The sequence below is a fragment of the Opisthocomus hoazin genome, chromosome 9 (assembly GCF_030867145.1).
Source record: "Opisthocomus hoazin isolate bOpiHoa1 chromosome 9, bOpiHoa1.hap1, whole genome shotgun sequence".
Lineage (NCBI taxonomy): Eukaryota > Metazoa > Chordata > Aves > Opisthocomiformes > Opisthocomidae > Opisthocomus > Opisthocomus hoazin.
In genome coordinates this window covers 18,681,212-18,697,564 of record NC_134422.1, presented here as the reverse complement: position 1 = coordinate 18,697,564, position 16,353 = coordinate 18,681,212, and the positions used below count along the sequence as shown (strand labels likewise).

Genomic DNA, 16,353 nt, shown 5'->3' with positions numbered 1-16,353 from the left:
TCAGAGGGTGGGGGTCAGTGCTCGGTGTGGAGGAGGCTGGGGGGGGGGGTGCGGTGTCCGTGAGCCCTGCCAGGCTGGCACAGCCCTGCTCTGCGGTGGGCTATGAGCCCGAGACGTGGGCATCGGGGGGAGACGGGATGGGACAGGCACCCCCAGCTACGCGGGGCTGGCTGGGGCGCAGCAGCCGAGCCCCAGCGCAAGCCTGGGAGAGCAGCGGTGCGGGTGCGTGCCCGGTGCGGTGCGGGAGCTGCGGCTGAGGAACAACCCCGGGGCCGAGCGACGGGACCCCCAGGCGCTGCTGCCTCCCCGGGCTGCGCCGTGCCCGCAGCCGGGCCCCGACCGGCCCGCACCGCGGGACGCCCCAGCCCGGGTGCCGGTCCCCGCCCCGGCGGAAGAGCACGGCATGCCGGGAGCCGTAGTGCGGCCCGCGCCGCCGCCGCGGCCGAGCCCCGAGCCCGGCGCCGCCCGGTAACGGGAGCTCCGAGGAGGAGGAGGGGGGCTGCGGCGTCCCGGTGCAACGGGCTGGCAGCTTAAACGTTAGTTCTGCCCGGCGCGGTAACGCCGGGCGGGCGGGATGCTGGCGGTGAGCCGGGGCGGGAGCTGCCCCCCACGGGGCTCCCCAGAATGCCCGCCCCGGCAGAGCTGCCAGGATGCGTGAGTGTGTGTGAGCAGAGCTTGGCTCAGCGTCCTCGCCTCCGGGCTGCGCGGGGGGGACCGAGGGTCCCCTGCGAGGCCACCCCGCGGACCGGGGTCTGCCCGGGTCGGGGGGCGAGGCAGAGACCGGCTTGCTCTCTTGCAGATGGAGGGCTCCGAGGAGCTGGAGAGGAGCCTCCTGACGCAGCCCTGGGCTTCCGTTCGCTTCGGCGAGTCCGCGTTCCTGGCCAAAGCGTGCTTCGGGGACGCTGGCTACATCCTGCTGATCTCCGACCTCAGCGGCGTCTGGTACGAGAGCGCGGACGCCGGGGCCGTGGGACAAAGGTCCAAGGTGAGTGTCTGGGAAGTCCAGGGATCTCTTCTCGCAGCAGCTGACGTCGCAGCGTGAACTGCTTGGTGGCTGTTGGGTCTGATGGGGCTCGGGTGCGAAAGCCCAGCCTGGGAAGCGCCCAGGCGGCTCTGCCTGAGCACTGTCACCCCAGCTGGCTGAGCACCCTCCTCCTGGGAGAGGGGACCGGGCTAATCAGCATGCCCAGGGCAGCCAGGTGTTCACCGGCGCTGCGTGCTGAGGCCAGCACCCTCGTTTCATTTGTGGTCGGGATGAGCAGCTGGTTTCCCCAGGACCGGTGTACGAAGGAGGAGGTTGAAACAAGGCTGCCTTCCCACTGGTGAAAGAGAGACTCTTGTTGACATTCACAGCCAGACACAGGCTCCCATGGGACATCCTGCCAGTACGGTCCCCAAAACACAGGGGGCCATGCCTCATGCACAATGCCGCATCCTTGTGCAAGGCATTCAACACTGTCCCACATGATGTCCTTGTCTCTAAGTTGGAAGGACATGGATTTGACAGCTGGACCACTCGTTGGATAAGGAACCGGCTCAATGGACGCACTCAAAGAATTGCAGTCAATGGCCTGATGTCCAGGTGGAGACCAGTGACGAGTGGTGTGCCTCAGGGGTCGGTACTGGGGCTGGTGCTGTTCAATATCTTTGTTGGTGACATGGACAGTGGGACCTAGTGCACCCTCAGCAAGTTTGCCGATGACACCAAGCTGTGTGGTGTGGTTGACACTCTGGAGAGAAGGGATGCCATTCAGAGGGACCTTGACAGGCTGGAGAGGTGGGCCTGTGTGAACCGCATGAAGTTCAGCAAGGCCAAGTACAAGGTCCTGCACGTGGGTCGGGGCAATCCCAAACACAAGCACAGGCTGGGCGGAGAGTGGCTCGAGAGCAGCCCTGAGGAGAAGGACTTGGGGGTACTGGTGGATGAGAAGCTCAACATGAGCCCGGAACGTGCGCTCGCAGCCCAGAAGGCCAACCATGTCCTGGGCTGCATCAAGAGAAGCGTGGCCAGCAGGGTGAGGGAGGGGATTCTACCCCTTTACTCTGCTCTCGTAGACCCCACCTGGAGTCCTGCGTCCGGCTCTGGAGCCCCCAACACAGGAAGGACATGGACCTGTTGGAGCAGGGCCAGAGGAGGGCCACGAAGATGATCAGAGGGCTGGAGCACCTCTGGTACGAGAACAGGCTAAGAGAGTTGGGGCTGTTCAGCCTGGAGAAGTGAAGGCTCCGGGGTGACCTTATAGCAGCCTTCCAGTACCTGAAGGGGCCTACAGGAAGGATGGAGAGGGGCTTTTCACAAGGGTGTGTAGTGACAGGACAAGGGCAGATTTAGATTGGATATCAGGAAGAAATTCTTCACCACGAGGGCAGTGAAACACTGGAACAGGTTGCCCAGAGAAGCTCTGGCTGCCCCCTCCCTGGAAGTGTTCAAGGCCAGGTTGGATGGAGCTCTGAGCAGCCCGGTCTAGTGGAAGATGTCCCTGCTCATTGCAGGGGGGTTGGAACCAGATGATCTTCAAGGTCCCTTCCAATCCAAACCATTCTATGATTCTATGATCCCATCACCCTAGCCCATGTGCCCAGGCCCCCACGTGCCACCCCTGTCTGCCAGCTCCCCCCAAGAGGGGCTGTGCTGAGCGGCTGGTGGCAGGAGGGCTGTGGATGCGGTGGCAGCCATCCCCCAGCTCTGGCAGGTTTGCTGAGCTGTGACAGCTCTCGGCCAGCTCGTGACACTCATGGCAGCATGTCAACTGGAAATCATCGCACCCTGCCTACCACCGAGACCCTCCTGGGCTGGCAGGGCAGGGGAGCCTTCCCAGCTCAGCTGGCCTGGGAGAACTGGTGGGGAATGTCCTGTTGTGGGGCTGAAGCCAAGGCTCGGGGATGGCTTTTTGCAGCGCTAGGACACACAGAAGTCGTTTGGCTCTTTGTGCACTGGGGTTTCTGCTGTTTTTTTCCCGGTGCCCATCTCCCTGGGCCCTCACTGCACCCCTTAACCTTGCCTTTCCCCAGGAGCTGAACAAGCGGCTGACGGTCCACGTGTCCTCCTTCCTGCACCGCTTGCGCAACCTGATGTGCCCCTTGCTGGCGGGACACCCGGACCCCGCCACCTCCTTCTCCTGCCACCGCGTTGCCGGCAGCCTCAGCCTGCGAGTGAAGAGCGAGCTCTCGGGACTGCCCTTCTACTGGGACTTCCACTGCTGCCCGGCTCCCGTGGAGACGGTGAGCGAAGCCGCGGAGAGTTTGGGGAGGTGGGCGGCCAAAATTAAGGATTACCTCCTAACACTTGGGGGCTTTTGGGTAGTCTTGGGCTGTGCTGGTGGGTGTGGGGTGCCTGGCTCTGCCTGCTGCCCCTCCCAAGGTTCGCTGTCCCCATTTCTTCCCCCTGAGGCTTCGCCGCCTTGGCTGGTGCCTTGCGGCGAGGCGGGGACGGCCCAGCACGCGCTGCTGCTGGGGAGATGTCCAGTTTGGGGCGATGCCCTGCCAGCACCCCGCAGAGCAGAGCGATGCCGTTCCCCTTCGGTGCACGCCATGAAGCGGGGTTCAGGGCGGCTGGTAACCCCCAAAGGACCCGCGGGCGGCCTGTCGCGACGGAGGGGACGACAGAGGGGGGTCTCCCCCCGGCTTTGAGGGGGTTGCTGGGTTTCGGCAAGCAGCCCCCGGAGCACCCAGGGGCAGCCCCTCCGCCGGACCCCCGGGATGGGCGCTGCGGGGGGTGGGCTTCCCGGTCCCACCGGCCCCCACCGGCCCGGCCCCCCGGGGCCCTGCGGCCCCGCGCGCACAAGAGGGCGCCCGGTACCCGCTGACGGCCGCGGCGGGAGCGCTCGGTGCGGCCCCGCTGCCGGCGGGAGGCATCGCCCCGAACCCCCCCGCCACCCGATCCCGCCGGGTCCTCCCGGGTCTGCCGCGGGGGCACGGCCCCGCTACCCCCGCACGGCCCCGCGTGGTGCCTGCCCTCGCTTGCACCGCTGAACTCGGGGGGCAAATAAACCTGGGGTGCCGACTCGGGGCTTGCTGCACCTCCCGGGGCGAGAAGCGTGGAGGCTGAGCTGAGAAGGTGCCAAGCTGCTCCTCTCCCTTTGCTCGGAATCGCGCTGGGTGTCCACAGGGCGCCCGGGAGGTGCGAAGCCGTTAGGGCGCTGAGCATGGCTGGTGTGGATGCGGGAATGGCGACCAGCTCTGCCCTGGGTCCTCAGTGACCTGGATGAAGAGTTAGAGGGTACCTTTAGCAAGTGTGCCGATGATACAGCACTGAGAGGGGTGGTGGACACACCGGAAGGCTGTGCTGCCATTCAGCGAGACCTGGACAGGCTGGAGAGTTGGGCAGAGAGGAACCTGATGAGGTTCCACAAGGGCAAGTGCAGGGTCCTGCACCTGCGGAGGAACAACCCCATGCATCAGTACAGGCTTGGGGCGGACGTGCTGGAGAGCAGCTCTGCGGAGAGGGACCTGGGTGTCCTGGTGGACGACAGGTTGACCATGAGCCAGCAGTGTGCCCTGGCTGCCAAGAAAGCCAATGGGATCCTGGGGTGCATTAAGAGGAGTGTGGCCAGCAGGACAAGGGAGGTTCTCCTTCCCCTCTACACTGCCCTAGTGAGGCCTCATCTGGAGTACTGTGTCCAGTTCTGAGCTCCCCAGTTCAAGAACGATGAGGAGCTACTGGAGACAGTCCAGCGGAGGGCTACAAGGATGGTGAGGGGACTGGAGCATCTCTTCTGTGAGGAAAGGCTGAGGGAGCTGGGCTTGTTCAGCCTGAAGAAGAGAAGGCTGCGAGGGTACCTAATATATGTTTATAAATATCTCAAGGGTGGGTGTCAGGAGGATGGGGCCAGACTCTTTTCAGTGGTGCCCAGTGACAGGACAAGGGGCAATGGGCACAAACTGAAGCACAGGAAGTTCCGTCTGGACATGAGGAAGAACTTCTTCCCTCTGAGGGTGACGGAGCACTGGAACAGGCTGCCCAGAGGGGTTATGGATTCTGCTTCTCTGGAGATATTCAAGACCCGCCTGGACAAGGTCCTGTGCAGCCTGCTGTAGGTGACCCTGCTTCGGCAGTGGGGTTGGACTGGGTGATCCACAGAGGTCCCTTCCAACCCCTACCATTCTGTGATTCTGCTCATCTCGGCTCAGCAGCCAGCCAGGGGCTCGAGACAGATGTGGAGCCCGCGTTCCATCTCTGCAATGGACGGTGGCCTCTGAGCTCTTGCGTGGCCAGTGGCTGTCACCTCTGCGGCTTGTGCTGGGGGTGAGCAGAGCGCGGAGCCTACTGTGGGCTCACCACAGGAGCGAGAAGGCTTCGCAAGTGATGCTGGGTTTGCTGCCCTCTCAGCCGTGGGCTCAGCCAGGCCACGAAGACAGGGGGTGTGCTGGGGCTGGGGATCCCAAATGCCCTCCTGGGGGCTGTGGGGGGCGATGGGATGGAGGCTGCTCCATGTGCCTGCCGGGCCAGGGTGGCCCAGCCTGGCTCCGGGGCAGGGGACGTGCACGGGCCTTGTGTGGCCCTAAGCTACGGGTGGGCACGATGGGCTGCAATGGGGAGCTGCAGCCTGCGTGAGTCCTGCACGCTGGGATCCCTGCTGCGTTTGGTCTTGCCTCCCTGGGAAAGTCTCTCCTGTTCCTTGAGCCACAGTTTGACACCTTGGGTCCTTCTGGTTTTTTGCCCAGCTGTAGCTGTTTCCTGCACAGCAGCTTGCCTTGGGGTGCACAGAGCTGTGGGGAGGGTCTGGGTGGCACATGGGGGGCTCTCTGCCTCCTGCTACACCCCAAATGGCAGGTGGAGCATTGCCCACCCCTGCACCCTGTCCCCACTGGGCTCTCCCACACAAGCTCTCCCCTGCTGCAGGCCCCAGCTGTGAAAGGATGGGGGGACGTGTCCCTCAGCATCCTGCTTCCCTTCTCCCAGCTCATGTCTTTTGACCGCTTCCCACTGGGTTTGGGTGAGACGTGGGGTATCTTGGGGAGCCCTATGTGACCTGGAGTGCAGCTCTTGCTAGGACCTTGCTGGCTGCCCTGCTTTGACCACTCTGTGGACAGCTGTGTGCATCCCTGGATCTCCCCTAGAGTGTCCCTCCTCCATCCTAGGTGTCCCGTCACCTCGTGCGGCCCCTGATTCAGATGAGCCTGGCGCTGCAGTACCAGGTGCAAAAGCTGAGCTCCCTGCTGCTCCAGAAGGATGCTGAGATCGAAGACTACAGGGAGAGCGGGGCCACTCTCAGCAGAGGTGAGGAGGGATGCCTGGGGCCAAGAGAGCAGGGAGTGAGTTTCCTCCTTAGCACGGGGCTGGCATGCTCTGCTCCCTCTGGCTGTTACCCAGCCAGGCTTGTGTTTCATGTTCAGCTGTGCCGGCAGCGAGACGGTAGCCGGAAGGCTGGGGAGCAGCCCCTGGGGAGAGCTGGGGGAGGAATGGCCCTTGACCGGCAGCGGAGGAGTTGGGGGGTCGCCAAGGGGCTCTCCGCTTCGCCGAGAGCACCTGGCTGCTCCCCAGGAGCGGGCCGGGATGCCAGCGAGGGCCGGCCCTGGAGCGATGTCAGGCTCCCGTCGGAGCGCGGCAGCTTGTGGAGAGCTTGGAGAGCAACCAGGGGCTGCCGGCTCTCCCCGCCACGGGAAGCACAGCCGTGTGCATGGGACCCCTCCAGCGCCCAGCCTGCCTCGCCATCGGCAGGGGGACGGGCGGGAGGTAACCCCCTCGTGTAGGACGTGGGTCGGGACCTGCCTGGGGGAGCCACCTGGGGGAGGTTTGTCCTCCACCCATGGAGGTTTCCTGGGCACTGCTTTTTGGGTTGTCCCTTGCTAGCACCATGCTATGTCCTGCTGCCAGAGATGATAGCTGCCTTTCTGCGGGAATCTTGTCCACTCGGGATGAGGGGTCCGACAGGGGCCAACCGACTTGTGTATCACAGCCAGGAAGGTGTTGTGGTCCAGACCCTGTTCCATGGCAGGTACCCCACCACAACAGCCTGGATCTGCCCTGCAGCTGCACTAGACCTGGCCATGCTCCCCTCTCTCCTGCTGCATGCTGGCTTTGCAGGGCTTGGAGCAGCCAGAACAACCTGGTTTGGGTCCAGGGACTGGTGCTGGTGGGCAGGCGGTCCCTTGCCTGGGCAGGGCAGGAAGCTGGGAGGAAGCTTTGCACCAGCGCTGCTGAGCAAGGCTGGCCAGATGCTTCTCCAGACAACATCTTAGCAAGGATGGGGAAAAATTAGTGCACTGAGGGAAGATCAGAGAATAATGAGGGATAACAGGGGTTTGTCCTTGTCCTGCAAGAGCAGGACACAGGCTGGCTGACCCCTGCAGAAAAGCAGCTGGTGACAAGCAGTCCCGGAGTCCCAGAGTCCCGGAGCATGGCTGTGCGTTGTTCAGACCCAGGCAGCTCTTTCAAACTGGGAATGGTGCTGAGCATGTCGTGCTGCTGTCCCCTGCTCCTCTGTGCGGGAGGGTGCTGGGACAAGTGTGGGTGAGCCTGGGCTCTGCTATCTGTGTGCCTCAACAGGCTCAAACTTATTCCCCAACTTCCCTGTGGTCCTTGCACCTTCTGCTAACGGGGTGATGTGTCTCTAGCCCAAGGGGCCCGCTGGCCTCTCCCACTGGCTCTGGGATGAGTGTGCTGGAGCTGTTCCCCTGCAGCCCTCTCGCCCCATGGGCAGGGTAGGGGAACCTGGCCAGACCTGCCCAGGCTGATCCCTGCTCTCCCTTGCAGACCGCCTGCGGACAGAGCCCTTCCAGGAGGAGACGTTTCAGCAGAACTTCATGGCTGAGGTAAGGAGTGGTGCAAGTCCTCCCTCCTTCAGCAAAGGGGTGGTGGGGCGCCGACACCAGCAGCCCCAGTGTGAGGTGTGCTGGGCTGGATGGGGACCCTGGTGGGGATGGCTGGACTTGCCTGGAGAGGGTTAACACACACTGGCTCTCCCATGGCCCTCCTTGTGTCCTTGCACCTGGTCTGCGGGGCGAGCAGAGCTGGGGGCAGGCCTGGCATGGACAGATGGGGACGTGGCGCTGTGTTTTGTCACCCTCTCTCCACTGCGTGGCTGCTGGGAGTTACTGGGGATGTGAGCCGGGCTGGCTGCTCCGCGGGAGCGTGCCATCACTGGGGTGTCCTCGCCTGCCTCCTGCACTTGCCGTCGACCTGAAACACCGATGCTGATGGCAGGCAGGGAGCAGGTGAATGGGGAGAAGCCATCTACTCCTTTTGGTCCATCTGCTGCTTTTAGGGGTGGCTTTGCAATGGCGCATTGCGGGGACAGGTGCCTTTCAGTCTGTTGTCTGTGCCGTGCCCACCGCCCTTGGCATGCTCAGCTCTAAAATCAGACATATGCTTTGGAGAAGTGGGCTGGAAGGAGAGAGTCTTTCCTCTGATCCCTTTTCATTACTGGAAATTATCACAGAAGCGTTACAATGATTCAAACCAATGTGGCAAGATCAGAAACGATTGATGCCCCTTGATGCAAATATCTCAGGATGCTTCTGAGTGTTCCTGTGCTCGCCATGAAGGCGCAAGAGCAGGGAACAGTGGTGTCTGCTGGGGACCAGGCAGTCAGCCCGGGCGTCAGTGGTGTCACTCGGGCTTCGGGAGGACATCGCTTTGTGAGACACACGCTGGTGCTCTTGCACAGCCAGCAATAAACCATCTGCAGAGTTTCTAAAAATGAGAGATGATCGCTCTTTTATATGAGAGGCATTGCATCCAGCACCAGCAACTTTGGTTTCCCCCCAAGTTATGACAGATAGAGATGCATTCACTGCTGGACTGCAACTTGGAGGTTGCCTAGGGACCAATGATCGTGAGCAGATTACATTCACCCTGGGCAAAGAAAGGACATTCTTGAGCAGTAATTTATATCCTTCGTGCTTTGAAAGGGCTAATTTCCCAAAGCAGGGGGAAAATTATGAGTGAAATCAGCTCGGAGGAAACATTTAGATAGAAAAATGTGAATGAAAATGGTGAGCTCTTTCAGAAGAATTTCAGAAGCCACAAAAAGCCACAATTCCACAATCAAGAAAGAGGGCAGCTCTGGCTGAGAGCCCGTTCTGGTTCAGCGGCGAAGTGAAGGCAGCAATTAGAAATAAAAGAGCAGTTTATAACAAATGGGAGAGTGGGAGTAGATAGCAGTCAATATAAATTAGAATATATGAAGTGTAGAAAATGGATAACAGAAGCTAAAGACATCAGGGAAAAATCATGGCGAAGGACAGAAGGAAAGGCTTTTATTTAGTGTAGTAGGAGAAAACCCCAAGCTCCCAGCAACGGGATGAGCTTATTAGTAGACGGAGGTGGTAAAATGATTGATACTGGAGCAGGCATGGCAGAAGCAGTCGGTAAATGTTTCGGTGCTGTCGCTGGAAGGACGCAGGCGGATGTGCCAGGACCGGGGGATGATGAAGTGTGTCTTTGTCCAACGGTTGGCTGAACAACATCTGCTAAAGATGAATGTCAGGCTTGAAACTTGGAGTCCTCCGAGAGCGGGTAGGGTGTGGGGCACGGGGGAAGGTGCTGGGGGTGCAGGCTGGGCAGGAGGGGAGTGACGCAGCCCTGCGCAGAGCCTTGCGAAAGCAGCTGGTGGGGAGGTCATCTGGCAGAGACTTAAGAGATGGGAGGGCAGTTGGAGTTGGGTGTCCTGAGAACAGTCCAGGGGCAGCGTCTTGGGGCCGGAGCACCGGACGGGGAATGGGAGGGTTTGGGAGATGTCCCCGCTCTGCATCCCCTGGCAGTCGGATCTGAGCACCGGCCGTGGGGGGGAGGCTGGTGGAGGGGTGCAGTTGTGCGTTCAGTCTGCCGAGGGAGGATCTGTCCTCTCTGCCTTTTCATCGCGTTGCTTTATAAATCCGCTGATGATGCTTTTGGCCCATGTACCATCCTGCGGCAATGAGCTGTGAGATGCGAGCAGCTGCTGCCTTTGGTTTGAGCGTGGCATCCCGTCGTTCCTCCTGATGCCTCCTAGGTCTTGTGTTAGGGAGGAACATCAAACATGGCTTTACAGCTTTTCACCACCAAATCTGGCTGTTCACCCCAGTCTCCCCTCTTCTCCTGCAGCAGAAGGGTGGGCTGGAAGCCCTTGTTGCCTCTGGGCAGGTATTTCAGAGCCACTGGGCAATTTAGTGCTCCATTTGCCAGCTCCAAAAAGGAGCAGCCCGAAGGGCTGGGGTCCCTCGGGATGTGACGTGGAGACCTGCGAACGCTGCAACTGACTCCTGTGTCTGGGTTTTCAAAAAGACGCCGGACAATCAGCGCTTGGTCACAGGAATGAATTGAGGGCTGGGGAGAGAGCCCGGCATCGAGAGACTTGGAAGGGAAGAGCTCTGTCTAGCTTATCAGGGAGAAAATTGAGAGGTGCCTTGATTACAGTGCGTGAGGGTCTTTACAAGGAGAAAATGCTGGTTAGCGAAGGGGTCTCTTTAATCTTGTGGAGAGCAGCAGAGCACGAGCCAGGCACCGGGAGCCAGAGCCAGGCAATTTAGAGCTGGGATGGAGGCACTGGGGTTTGCTCGCGCGGGCGATTAATGATTGGGGCACGCTCCCAAGGGCGGCGGTTGATCCTCCATCTCTTGATGTCTCCAAAAGTGGGCTGGGAGCCCGCCTGGAAGAAAACCAAGTTGCTGGGCTCGGTCTGGGGTGTGCGTGGTTGAATGTCAGTGAGCAGGAGGTCAGGAGGAGAGGGCTGATGGTCCCTCCAGCCTCTCCCTCTGGGAGACCGGGCTTCACGTTGTGGAGGTTGGGTAGTGGTAACCACCACCTGGCTGGAAAGGGATTGTGATGGTGTGGCACAGGGCTGGTGGGATGCGGGAAAGAACTCCACAGCTTTGCTCGCTTCCCAAACCTCTGCCGCATCCCCCGTGGAGAGGAAGGGATCTGCCAGTCCCCCAGGGCAGAGCTGCGCAGCCGCTTGGCTTAAAGCGTGCCCTTTCCCTGGGCTTGCGTGCACTTGGCTGTCAGGGGCATTTTAACTAATCACGGGGAGTTTTCTAGCAAAGCCCTGGGAATATTTATACGTTTAGGAAACGATGCTCACACACACAGTTTTTGGCAAGGGTTCACTGCTGAGCAGCTGCCTGGGCTTGGGCAGAGCTGGAGGGAGAGTGGCGGCCGCGTGCGAGCTGAGGCAAAGCCGGCAGCTTTTATTGGCAAGCCCAGGGGTTCACATCATGAGGGAAAAGAGTAGGCAGCCAGAGAGAGCTGAGTGCCTCAGGCTGCCCCGGCACCCTTCCCAGCAGCCTAGGACCCAGCAAGTTGGGGGGATTTTGTCCCCAGGTGTCCCTCTGGGTTGCAGAGATGACCCCACATGGCAGCGTGGGGTGCCCACCCGTGGGTTTTGAGAGTTGCCCCAGCCTGGCTGTGTTCGATGTTTCATGACACCAGTTCTGCCAGAGCCAGTGGTCTGGCTCCGCAAGGCGAGCAGGGCCAGAGGGCCCATGTGACGCCGTGCCCCCCGCTCTGGGGAGGGCAGGGACAGGTATGCCAGGGACAAACTTGCTGATACCATCAGTGCAAATATAGCCCCCGCACCCCAGGATGCTTTGCCCTGCGTATTTTTATCTGCCGTGGCCGGCACATACGGGGGCGGCTGCTCCGTGCCTCTGCAAGCCGAGCGCGGGACCTCAGCAAACAGGACGCAGCGGGTTCACGGCTCGACCCCGGGGCCCGCCGAGGAGGAGGAGGATGTGCCATCAAAACAAGCAATGCCGGAGAGGAAGATAAACAAACAGGCGGCTTCCAGCGCGGCTCTGGCCGAGGGCGAGCGGGAGCCCAGAGCCGGGGCTGGCGGCAGTGCCGGCAGCGGTACTGGCTGACGTCAGGGCGCCCGGGGGTCAGCGTCCCTCTTATTGTTCCCCACCAGGGCTGGGACGGGGGCCAGGCGCCCGTCCTGCGAGGGGACATGGGCCAGCGGGGCAGGTGGAGGGCGGCCGGGGTGTGCGCCAGAGCCATCGGCCATCACTGCGCCGGGGCCCAGCCAGGCACCTGCCTGCACGCTGCCTGCCTCCAGCACCCTGCCTGCCTCCAGCACCCTGCCTGCCTCCAGCACCCTGCCTCTCCTTCTCAACAGCTGCTAAAAATAAGCCCCGGGGAGCGGAGCTGCCACGGTCTGGCCGAGGGCGAAGGCGGCGGTGGGCCGTGCGTTCTGCAGGGTGGGGACGGCATCCCTCAAACCCGCACCAGCCGGTGCGGCGGGGAGGATGCGACCCTTTGGCTCCTTCCAACGAGGGATGTTTTTAATTAGCTCAAGGTAGCTGCGGCTTTGCAACTGTGACTGGGCCAGAGGGGGCCGGCGGTGTGAGCATGGCACGGGTTGCTGGCACGCAGGGTGCACGGCCCCGGGGAGAAGATGCTGCGGGCACTCATGGGGCTGGGGAAGGAGCCGGCGGCCACAGAGCTGTTGCCAGCAGGGCTGAGCGCTGCAAAAGTTTCAAGGTCGCGGGCAGGCTGGCTTGGGGCAGAGGCGGCGGCGTGGGGCTGGCTTTTGGGGACACTCAGGTGAGCGGAGCAAGCTCTTGTGTGCAGCCAAGCGTCTGTGCTGCGCTCGCCCAGCGAGACCCGTGGGTGCCTGCGTCCTGTACTGGATTGGGGCCACCTGTGGGGTCCTTGCTTCATTCCTGAGCGAGCCGTGGTCACCCCATCTCACCGCTGCGCTGGAGTGCGGGTCCCGTGCGAGAGCAGGGGCGTGCAGGCTGGCACCGACGGGCGCCAGGGGCAGAGTCTGATGGCTGAGGGGGACGGGGGCCAGCGCTGCGTGACCACAGTGGGGCATCTGGGGAGGAGCACGGGCGCTCATCGCTGCGTGGGCACCGGCCCCCCGCGGTGTTTCCGTGGAGGCGCGTGGCGGGCAGCGCTGCGGTGTTATTTATTTATTTGCCGAGGCCCGAGGAGGTGAGGGGGGCCCGGCCAGGGCGCGCTTTCCGGGCCACCGCTGGCAGCCACAGGCCGCTTGCACAAGCAGTGAGTCAGCGGAGCTGCACGCTGCTAAAACCAGACTTGGCACTGGTGCCCCAGGCAGCAGCCTGCCCAAAATAGTGCCCAGACTGCGGGCAAGGAGCAAGCCCCCAGCAGCCGGTCTGGGGCTGGGCTGGCTGTGGCTGCTCCAGCCCTCGCGTCTGCTGGGGATGGGGATGTGCCGAGGCAGCAGCGGCTGCTGTGCCGGGATCCCCGTGGGGATGCTCCTGCTGGGGAGGTGGGGGTTCACAGCCCGAACCCCTGTGACTGCAGCCATGCCTGGCTGCGGCCTTTGCGGAGAGCCGGTGGCACCTGGGCCAGGTACGGGCAGCTGCCTGCTTGGTCCCAGCCCCGCTTCGGCCTGGCATCACCTGGGGGGTTGTTTGGGGATGGAGGGATGGACGAACACCATCACAGCCACGCTCCCTGGGGCACTGCGTGGCCCTCGCTCTGCAGTGGCACATGGTCTGGCATGTGCAGGGAGCCATCCCTTAGAGATGGAGTCTTCCTCAACCTCTTCATGCCATGCCATGCCATGTAAGACTGTGCCATGCCATGCTGTGCCATGCCATACCGTGCCATGCCATGCCATGTAAAACTGTGCCATGCCGTGCTGTGCCATGCCATGCCGTGCCATGCCGTGCCATGCCAGGTGCCGCTGCAAGCAGGCAGAGGGGTGTCACAGGCTGGTTGGCAGAAGGGCCCAGAGCATGCGTGCATGGGCACCGGCTACACTGTTCTGCCGAGGAGCAGCTCGGCTTGGGGGATGATTGATCTCGTGTCAGCAAACGGTGGTTTGAGCCAGTGCCAGGCCTCAGCTCAAACAGGAGCATTGAAGGGGGAGAGCCCCTTCCCCCTCCGGAAAGCGGAGCAGCAATCCCCCCGCTGCCGCCCCCGGTCCTGCTCCCACGTCTTGGGCATTACTGGCCCCACGGCCGCAGGCAGCTGCCCGGCCCCAGGGAGCGTGCAGGCATCTGGGGTCCCAGCCTTGCCAGGCTGAGCTTACTGGGGCTGTGTTTGGGTTAGAGGAGGGTAAAGGGGGGATGCGGGGCACTGTCTGCCCCTCGTCGCTGCTCCCCGCAGCCGCCTGTCCTGGCCCTTCAGCTCAGGATGTGGCAGCAGCTCCTACAAGCAAAGGATCTTTTGGGGAGGAGAACAAGGTGGTACTTTGATGGGGCTCTAAAGGCACTGCTCTGTGTCAGCAAGGGACGTGGCAGCTTCTCCATCCCCAGCTGATGGGGTCTGGACTGGGGTGCCGCCATCCCTGCCAGCTCCGCAGGCCACGGGCAGGGCAGAGCAGCAGTGCTGCCTCTGCCCCTGGTGCTGCCTTCCCTGGCTCCTTACACCTCAGCTGTGCCCGAACCAGGCTGCCAGGTTTATTCACCATGTCCCTGCGTGTTCTGAGCCCTTTGCCAGCTACCCCCATATCCTCTGCTGTGCCCCTTTTCCTTTGAGGTCCACGGGCAGCTTTTTTTGGTGTTTCTGAGAGCTGCTCCCTCCCTATCCCTTGGGCCAATGCCCCTGTAGACTCTGCCAGTCATGCAGAGGTGGTACCGAACAGCTGGGCACATCTGGGCAGGCAGCAGCACCCGGGGAGGAGATGCTCTGCACCCCAGGGAGCACAGCCATCGCATTCCTGAGGCTGCCTGCTCCCGCTCCGCTCGGACCTGCGCGTCCTATGTATCTGCGTAAGGAAACAGGGCCATTCATGTGTTTCTCTCTCTATTTATACCTCTCCCTTTCCGTATTTAGTGTGTGCGCAGGCAGAGGGGGCAGCAAACGCCGGGGCCACTGATGTTCTTGGCTCCAGCGCCGGCTGGAATTTCGTCCTGGAATGTATCCTGAACCGCTCTGAAAACACGAATAAATCTCTGTGTGTTGTGTGCATGTGTGTACACAAATATATAGACAACTTATAGACACGGAGCCATATAGGGCATTTGTGAGCTTTGCTATTTAAAGGAAGGAGTAGTTAGAGGGCTTTCGGCAAGGCGAACACCTCCGGATCAAAAGGATGCAGGACGCTCTGCTAGTGGCCAGGCACCTTGGGAGATAGGTGGCCCTTGCTTTGTCCTCTCGAGGGAGCTGAAGCCACCCCGTTGGCAACATACCCAAGGTAGCTTGCCCAGGCAGCCCCGAGCAGTGCTCTGATCCCCCCTGGTGCTTCGTTTCATGAAGGTCTCTGCTCCCTGCTCTCCAGTTTCCCAGTGAGAGCCCCAGGCTGCAGAGCCTGGTGTGCAGCTGGTTGCCGTAGGGTGAGGACATCAGCCTTTCCGGGGTGCAGGATGGCCCAGGGCTGCTGGAGGGTCAGGGGTTGCCTCCTGAACATCAGCTCGTGCTCAGGGCTGTTGAGGAAAGATGGCGATGTGGAAAAGGAGAGAATAGCGAGTTGGGTAGCAGGTCCCAAGTAGGTGCTTGGCTGGACTTCTGCTGGTGGAGCATCTGGTGCTCACAGCTGTCTGTGAAAAACGATGAAAAGGGGAAAATAGAAACTGGGTGCCAGATCCCGAACAGGATACTCGGCCATGCCAGGAGGGCAGCTCCTCGGGAGGTGCTGGCAGCTGCCTCACCGGGGATGCTGGATGAGGCCCCGGCGGCAGCACCGCTGGGTCTCCCAGCACCCCTTGGCCGGGGAGCGGGCACCCCGTTTAGCCCAGCTCACGGTCATGCCAGCTTCTTGTCTTCTGGGTGCTGAAAAACCTGATATTTTGGGCTAAAAATGCCCATGTTTGGTCTCTGGCCAAAGGCGATGTGTTTGTGGGTGGGGGAAATTGGAGCAAATTCCTGCTGCGAGTCCTGCACGTGTGCGCGGGCGTGCGGATAGGGGAAAAACAGTTTTCCTTTTGAAAAAAAGCCCTGCTTATTTTTATACAGAACTCCAGAAGGGCTGAAGGTGGAAACTTGGCCTGTCAGCAGCTGTCACAGGGGAGCGGGTCCCTGCCTGAGTTTGGGGGGAAACCACAGCTGGGTGTTAATGGGACTGTTAATGAATTAATGTTGGCTGCTGGGGGCTGGGGGGGGACCTGGCTCGGCGGGGCATGCGCACACGGAGCCCTGCGCGGCACATGGGCTCTGGCTCCTGGTGCGGCTACAGAAAGCCCCAGCTCTGGCAGCCATGCGCTTGGGGAGGTGTGAGTCCCACCGTGCAGTCACGTCTCGCTCTCCGGGTTGTGGAAACGCTTGGAAGTGTGGCCCTGTTGTGGGGGAGAGGGTCACAAAATGGAGAGCACGCCTGCAGCCAGTGTGGGTCTGTTGTCTTTTGACTGTGGCCATCTTCTGCCTGAGCTGGTGGTATTGCTTAACGCTGGGTCTCCTCAGCTGCTGAAACCAGATCTTTAGAGCAATTTAAAGAAAACAGCAGGGAAGTGAAGTCCCCCCCTCCTGGGTTTATTGATGGGGTGGAGATCTTGTGCTGCTCAGTCAGTGCAACATCT

At 61.6% G+C, this 16,353-nt stretch overlaps 1 protein-coding gene across 4 annotated transcripts in view; it reads left to right on the top strand.

Moving 5' to 3' along the window:
• The first annotated feature begins 429 nt into the window (after nt 1-429).
• Nucleotides 430-16,353, top strand: part of NHEJ1 (non-homologous end joining factor 1) — a 46,786-nt gene continuing 30,862 nt past the window's right edge. Inside the window, exons 1-6 of one of the 4 annotated variants that reach the window (XM_075430085.1) lie at nt 430-536; nt 800-985; nt 2,056-2,172; nt 3,013-3,222; nt 6,082-6,220; nt 7,697-7,755. In XM_075430085.1, coding sequence (XP_075286200.1) covers nt 800-985; nt 2,056-2,172; nt 3,013-3,222; nt 6,082-6,220; nt 7,697-7,755 — 711 coding nt within the window. In that variant the 5' untranslated portion in view covers nt 430-536. Of the gene's footprint in view, nt 655-799; nt 986-2,055; nt 2,173-3,012; nt 3,223-6,081; nt 6,221-7,696; nt 7,756-16,353 lie in introns of all 4 variants that reach the window. The other 3 variants (XM_075430084.1, XM_075430086.1, XM_075430087.1) reach the window with 3 other exon arrangements.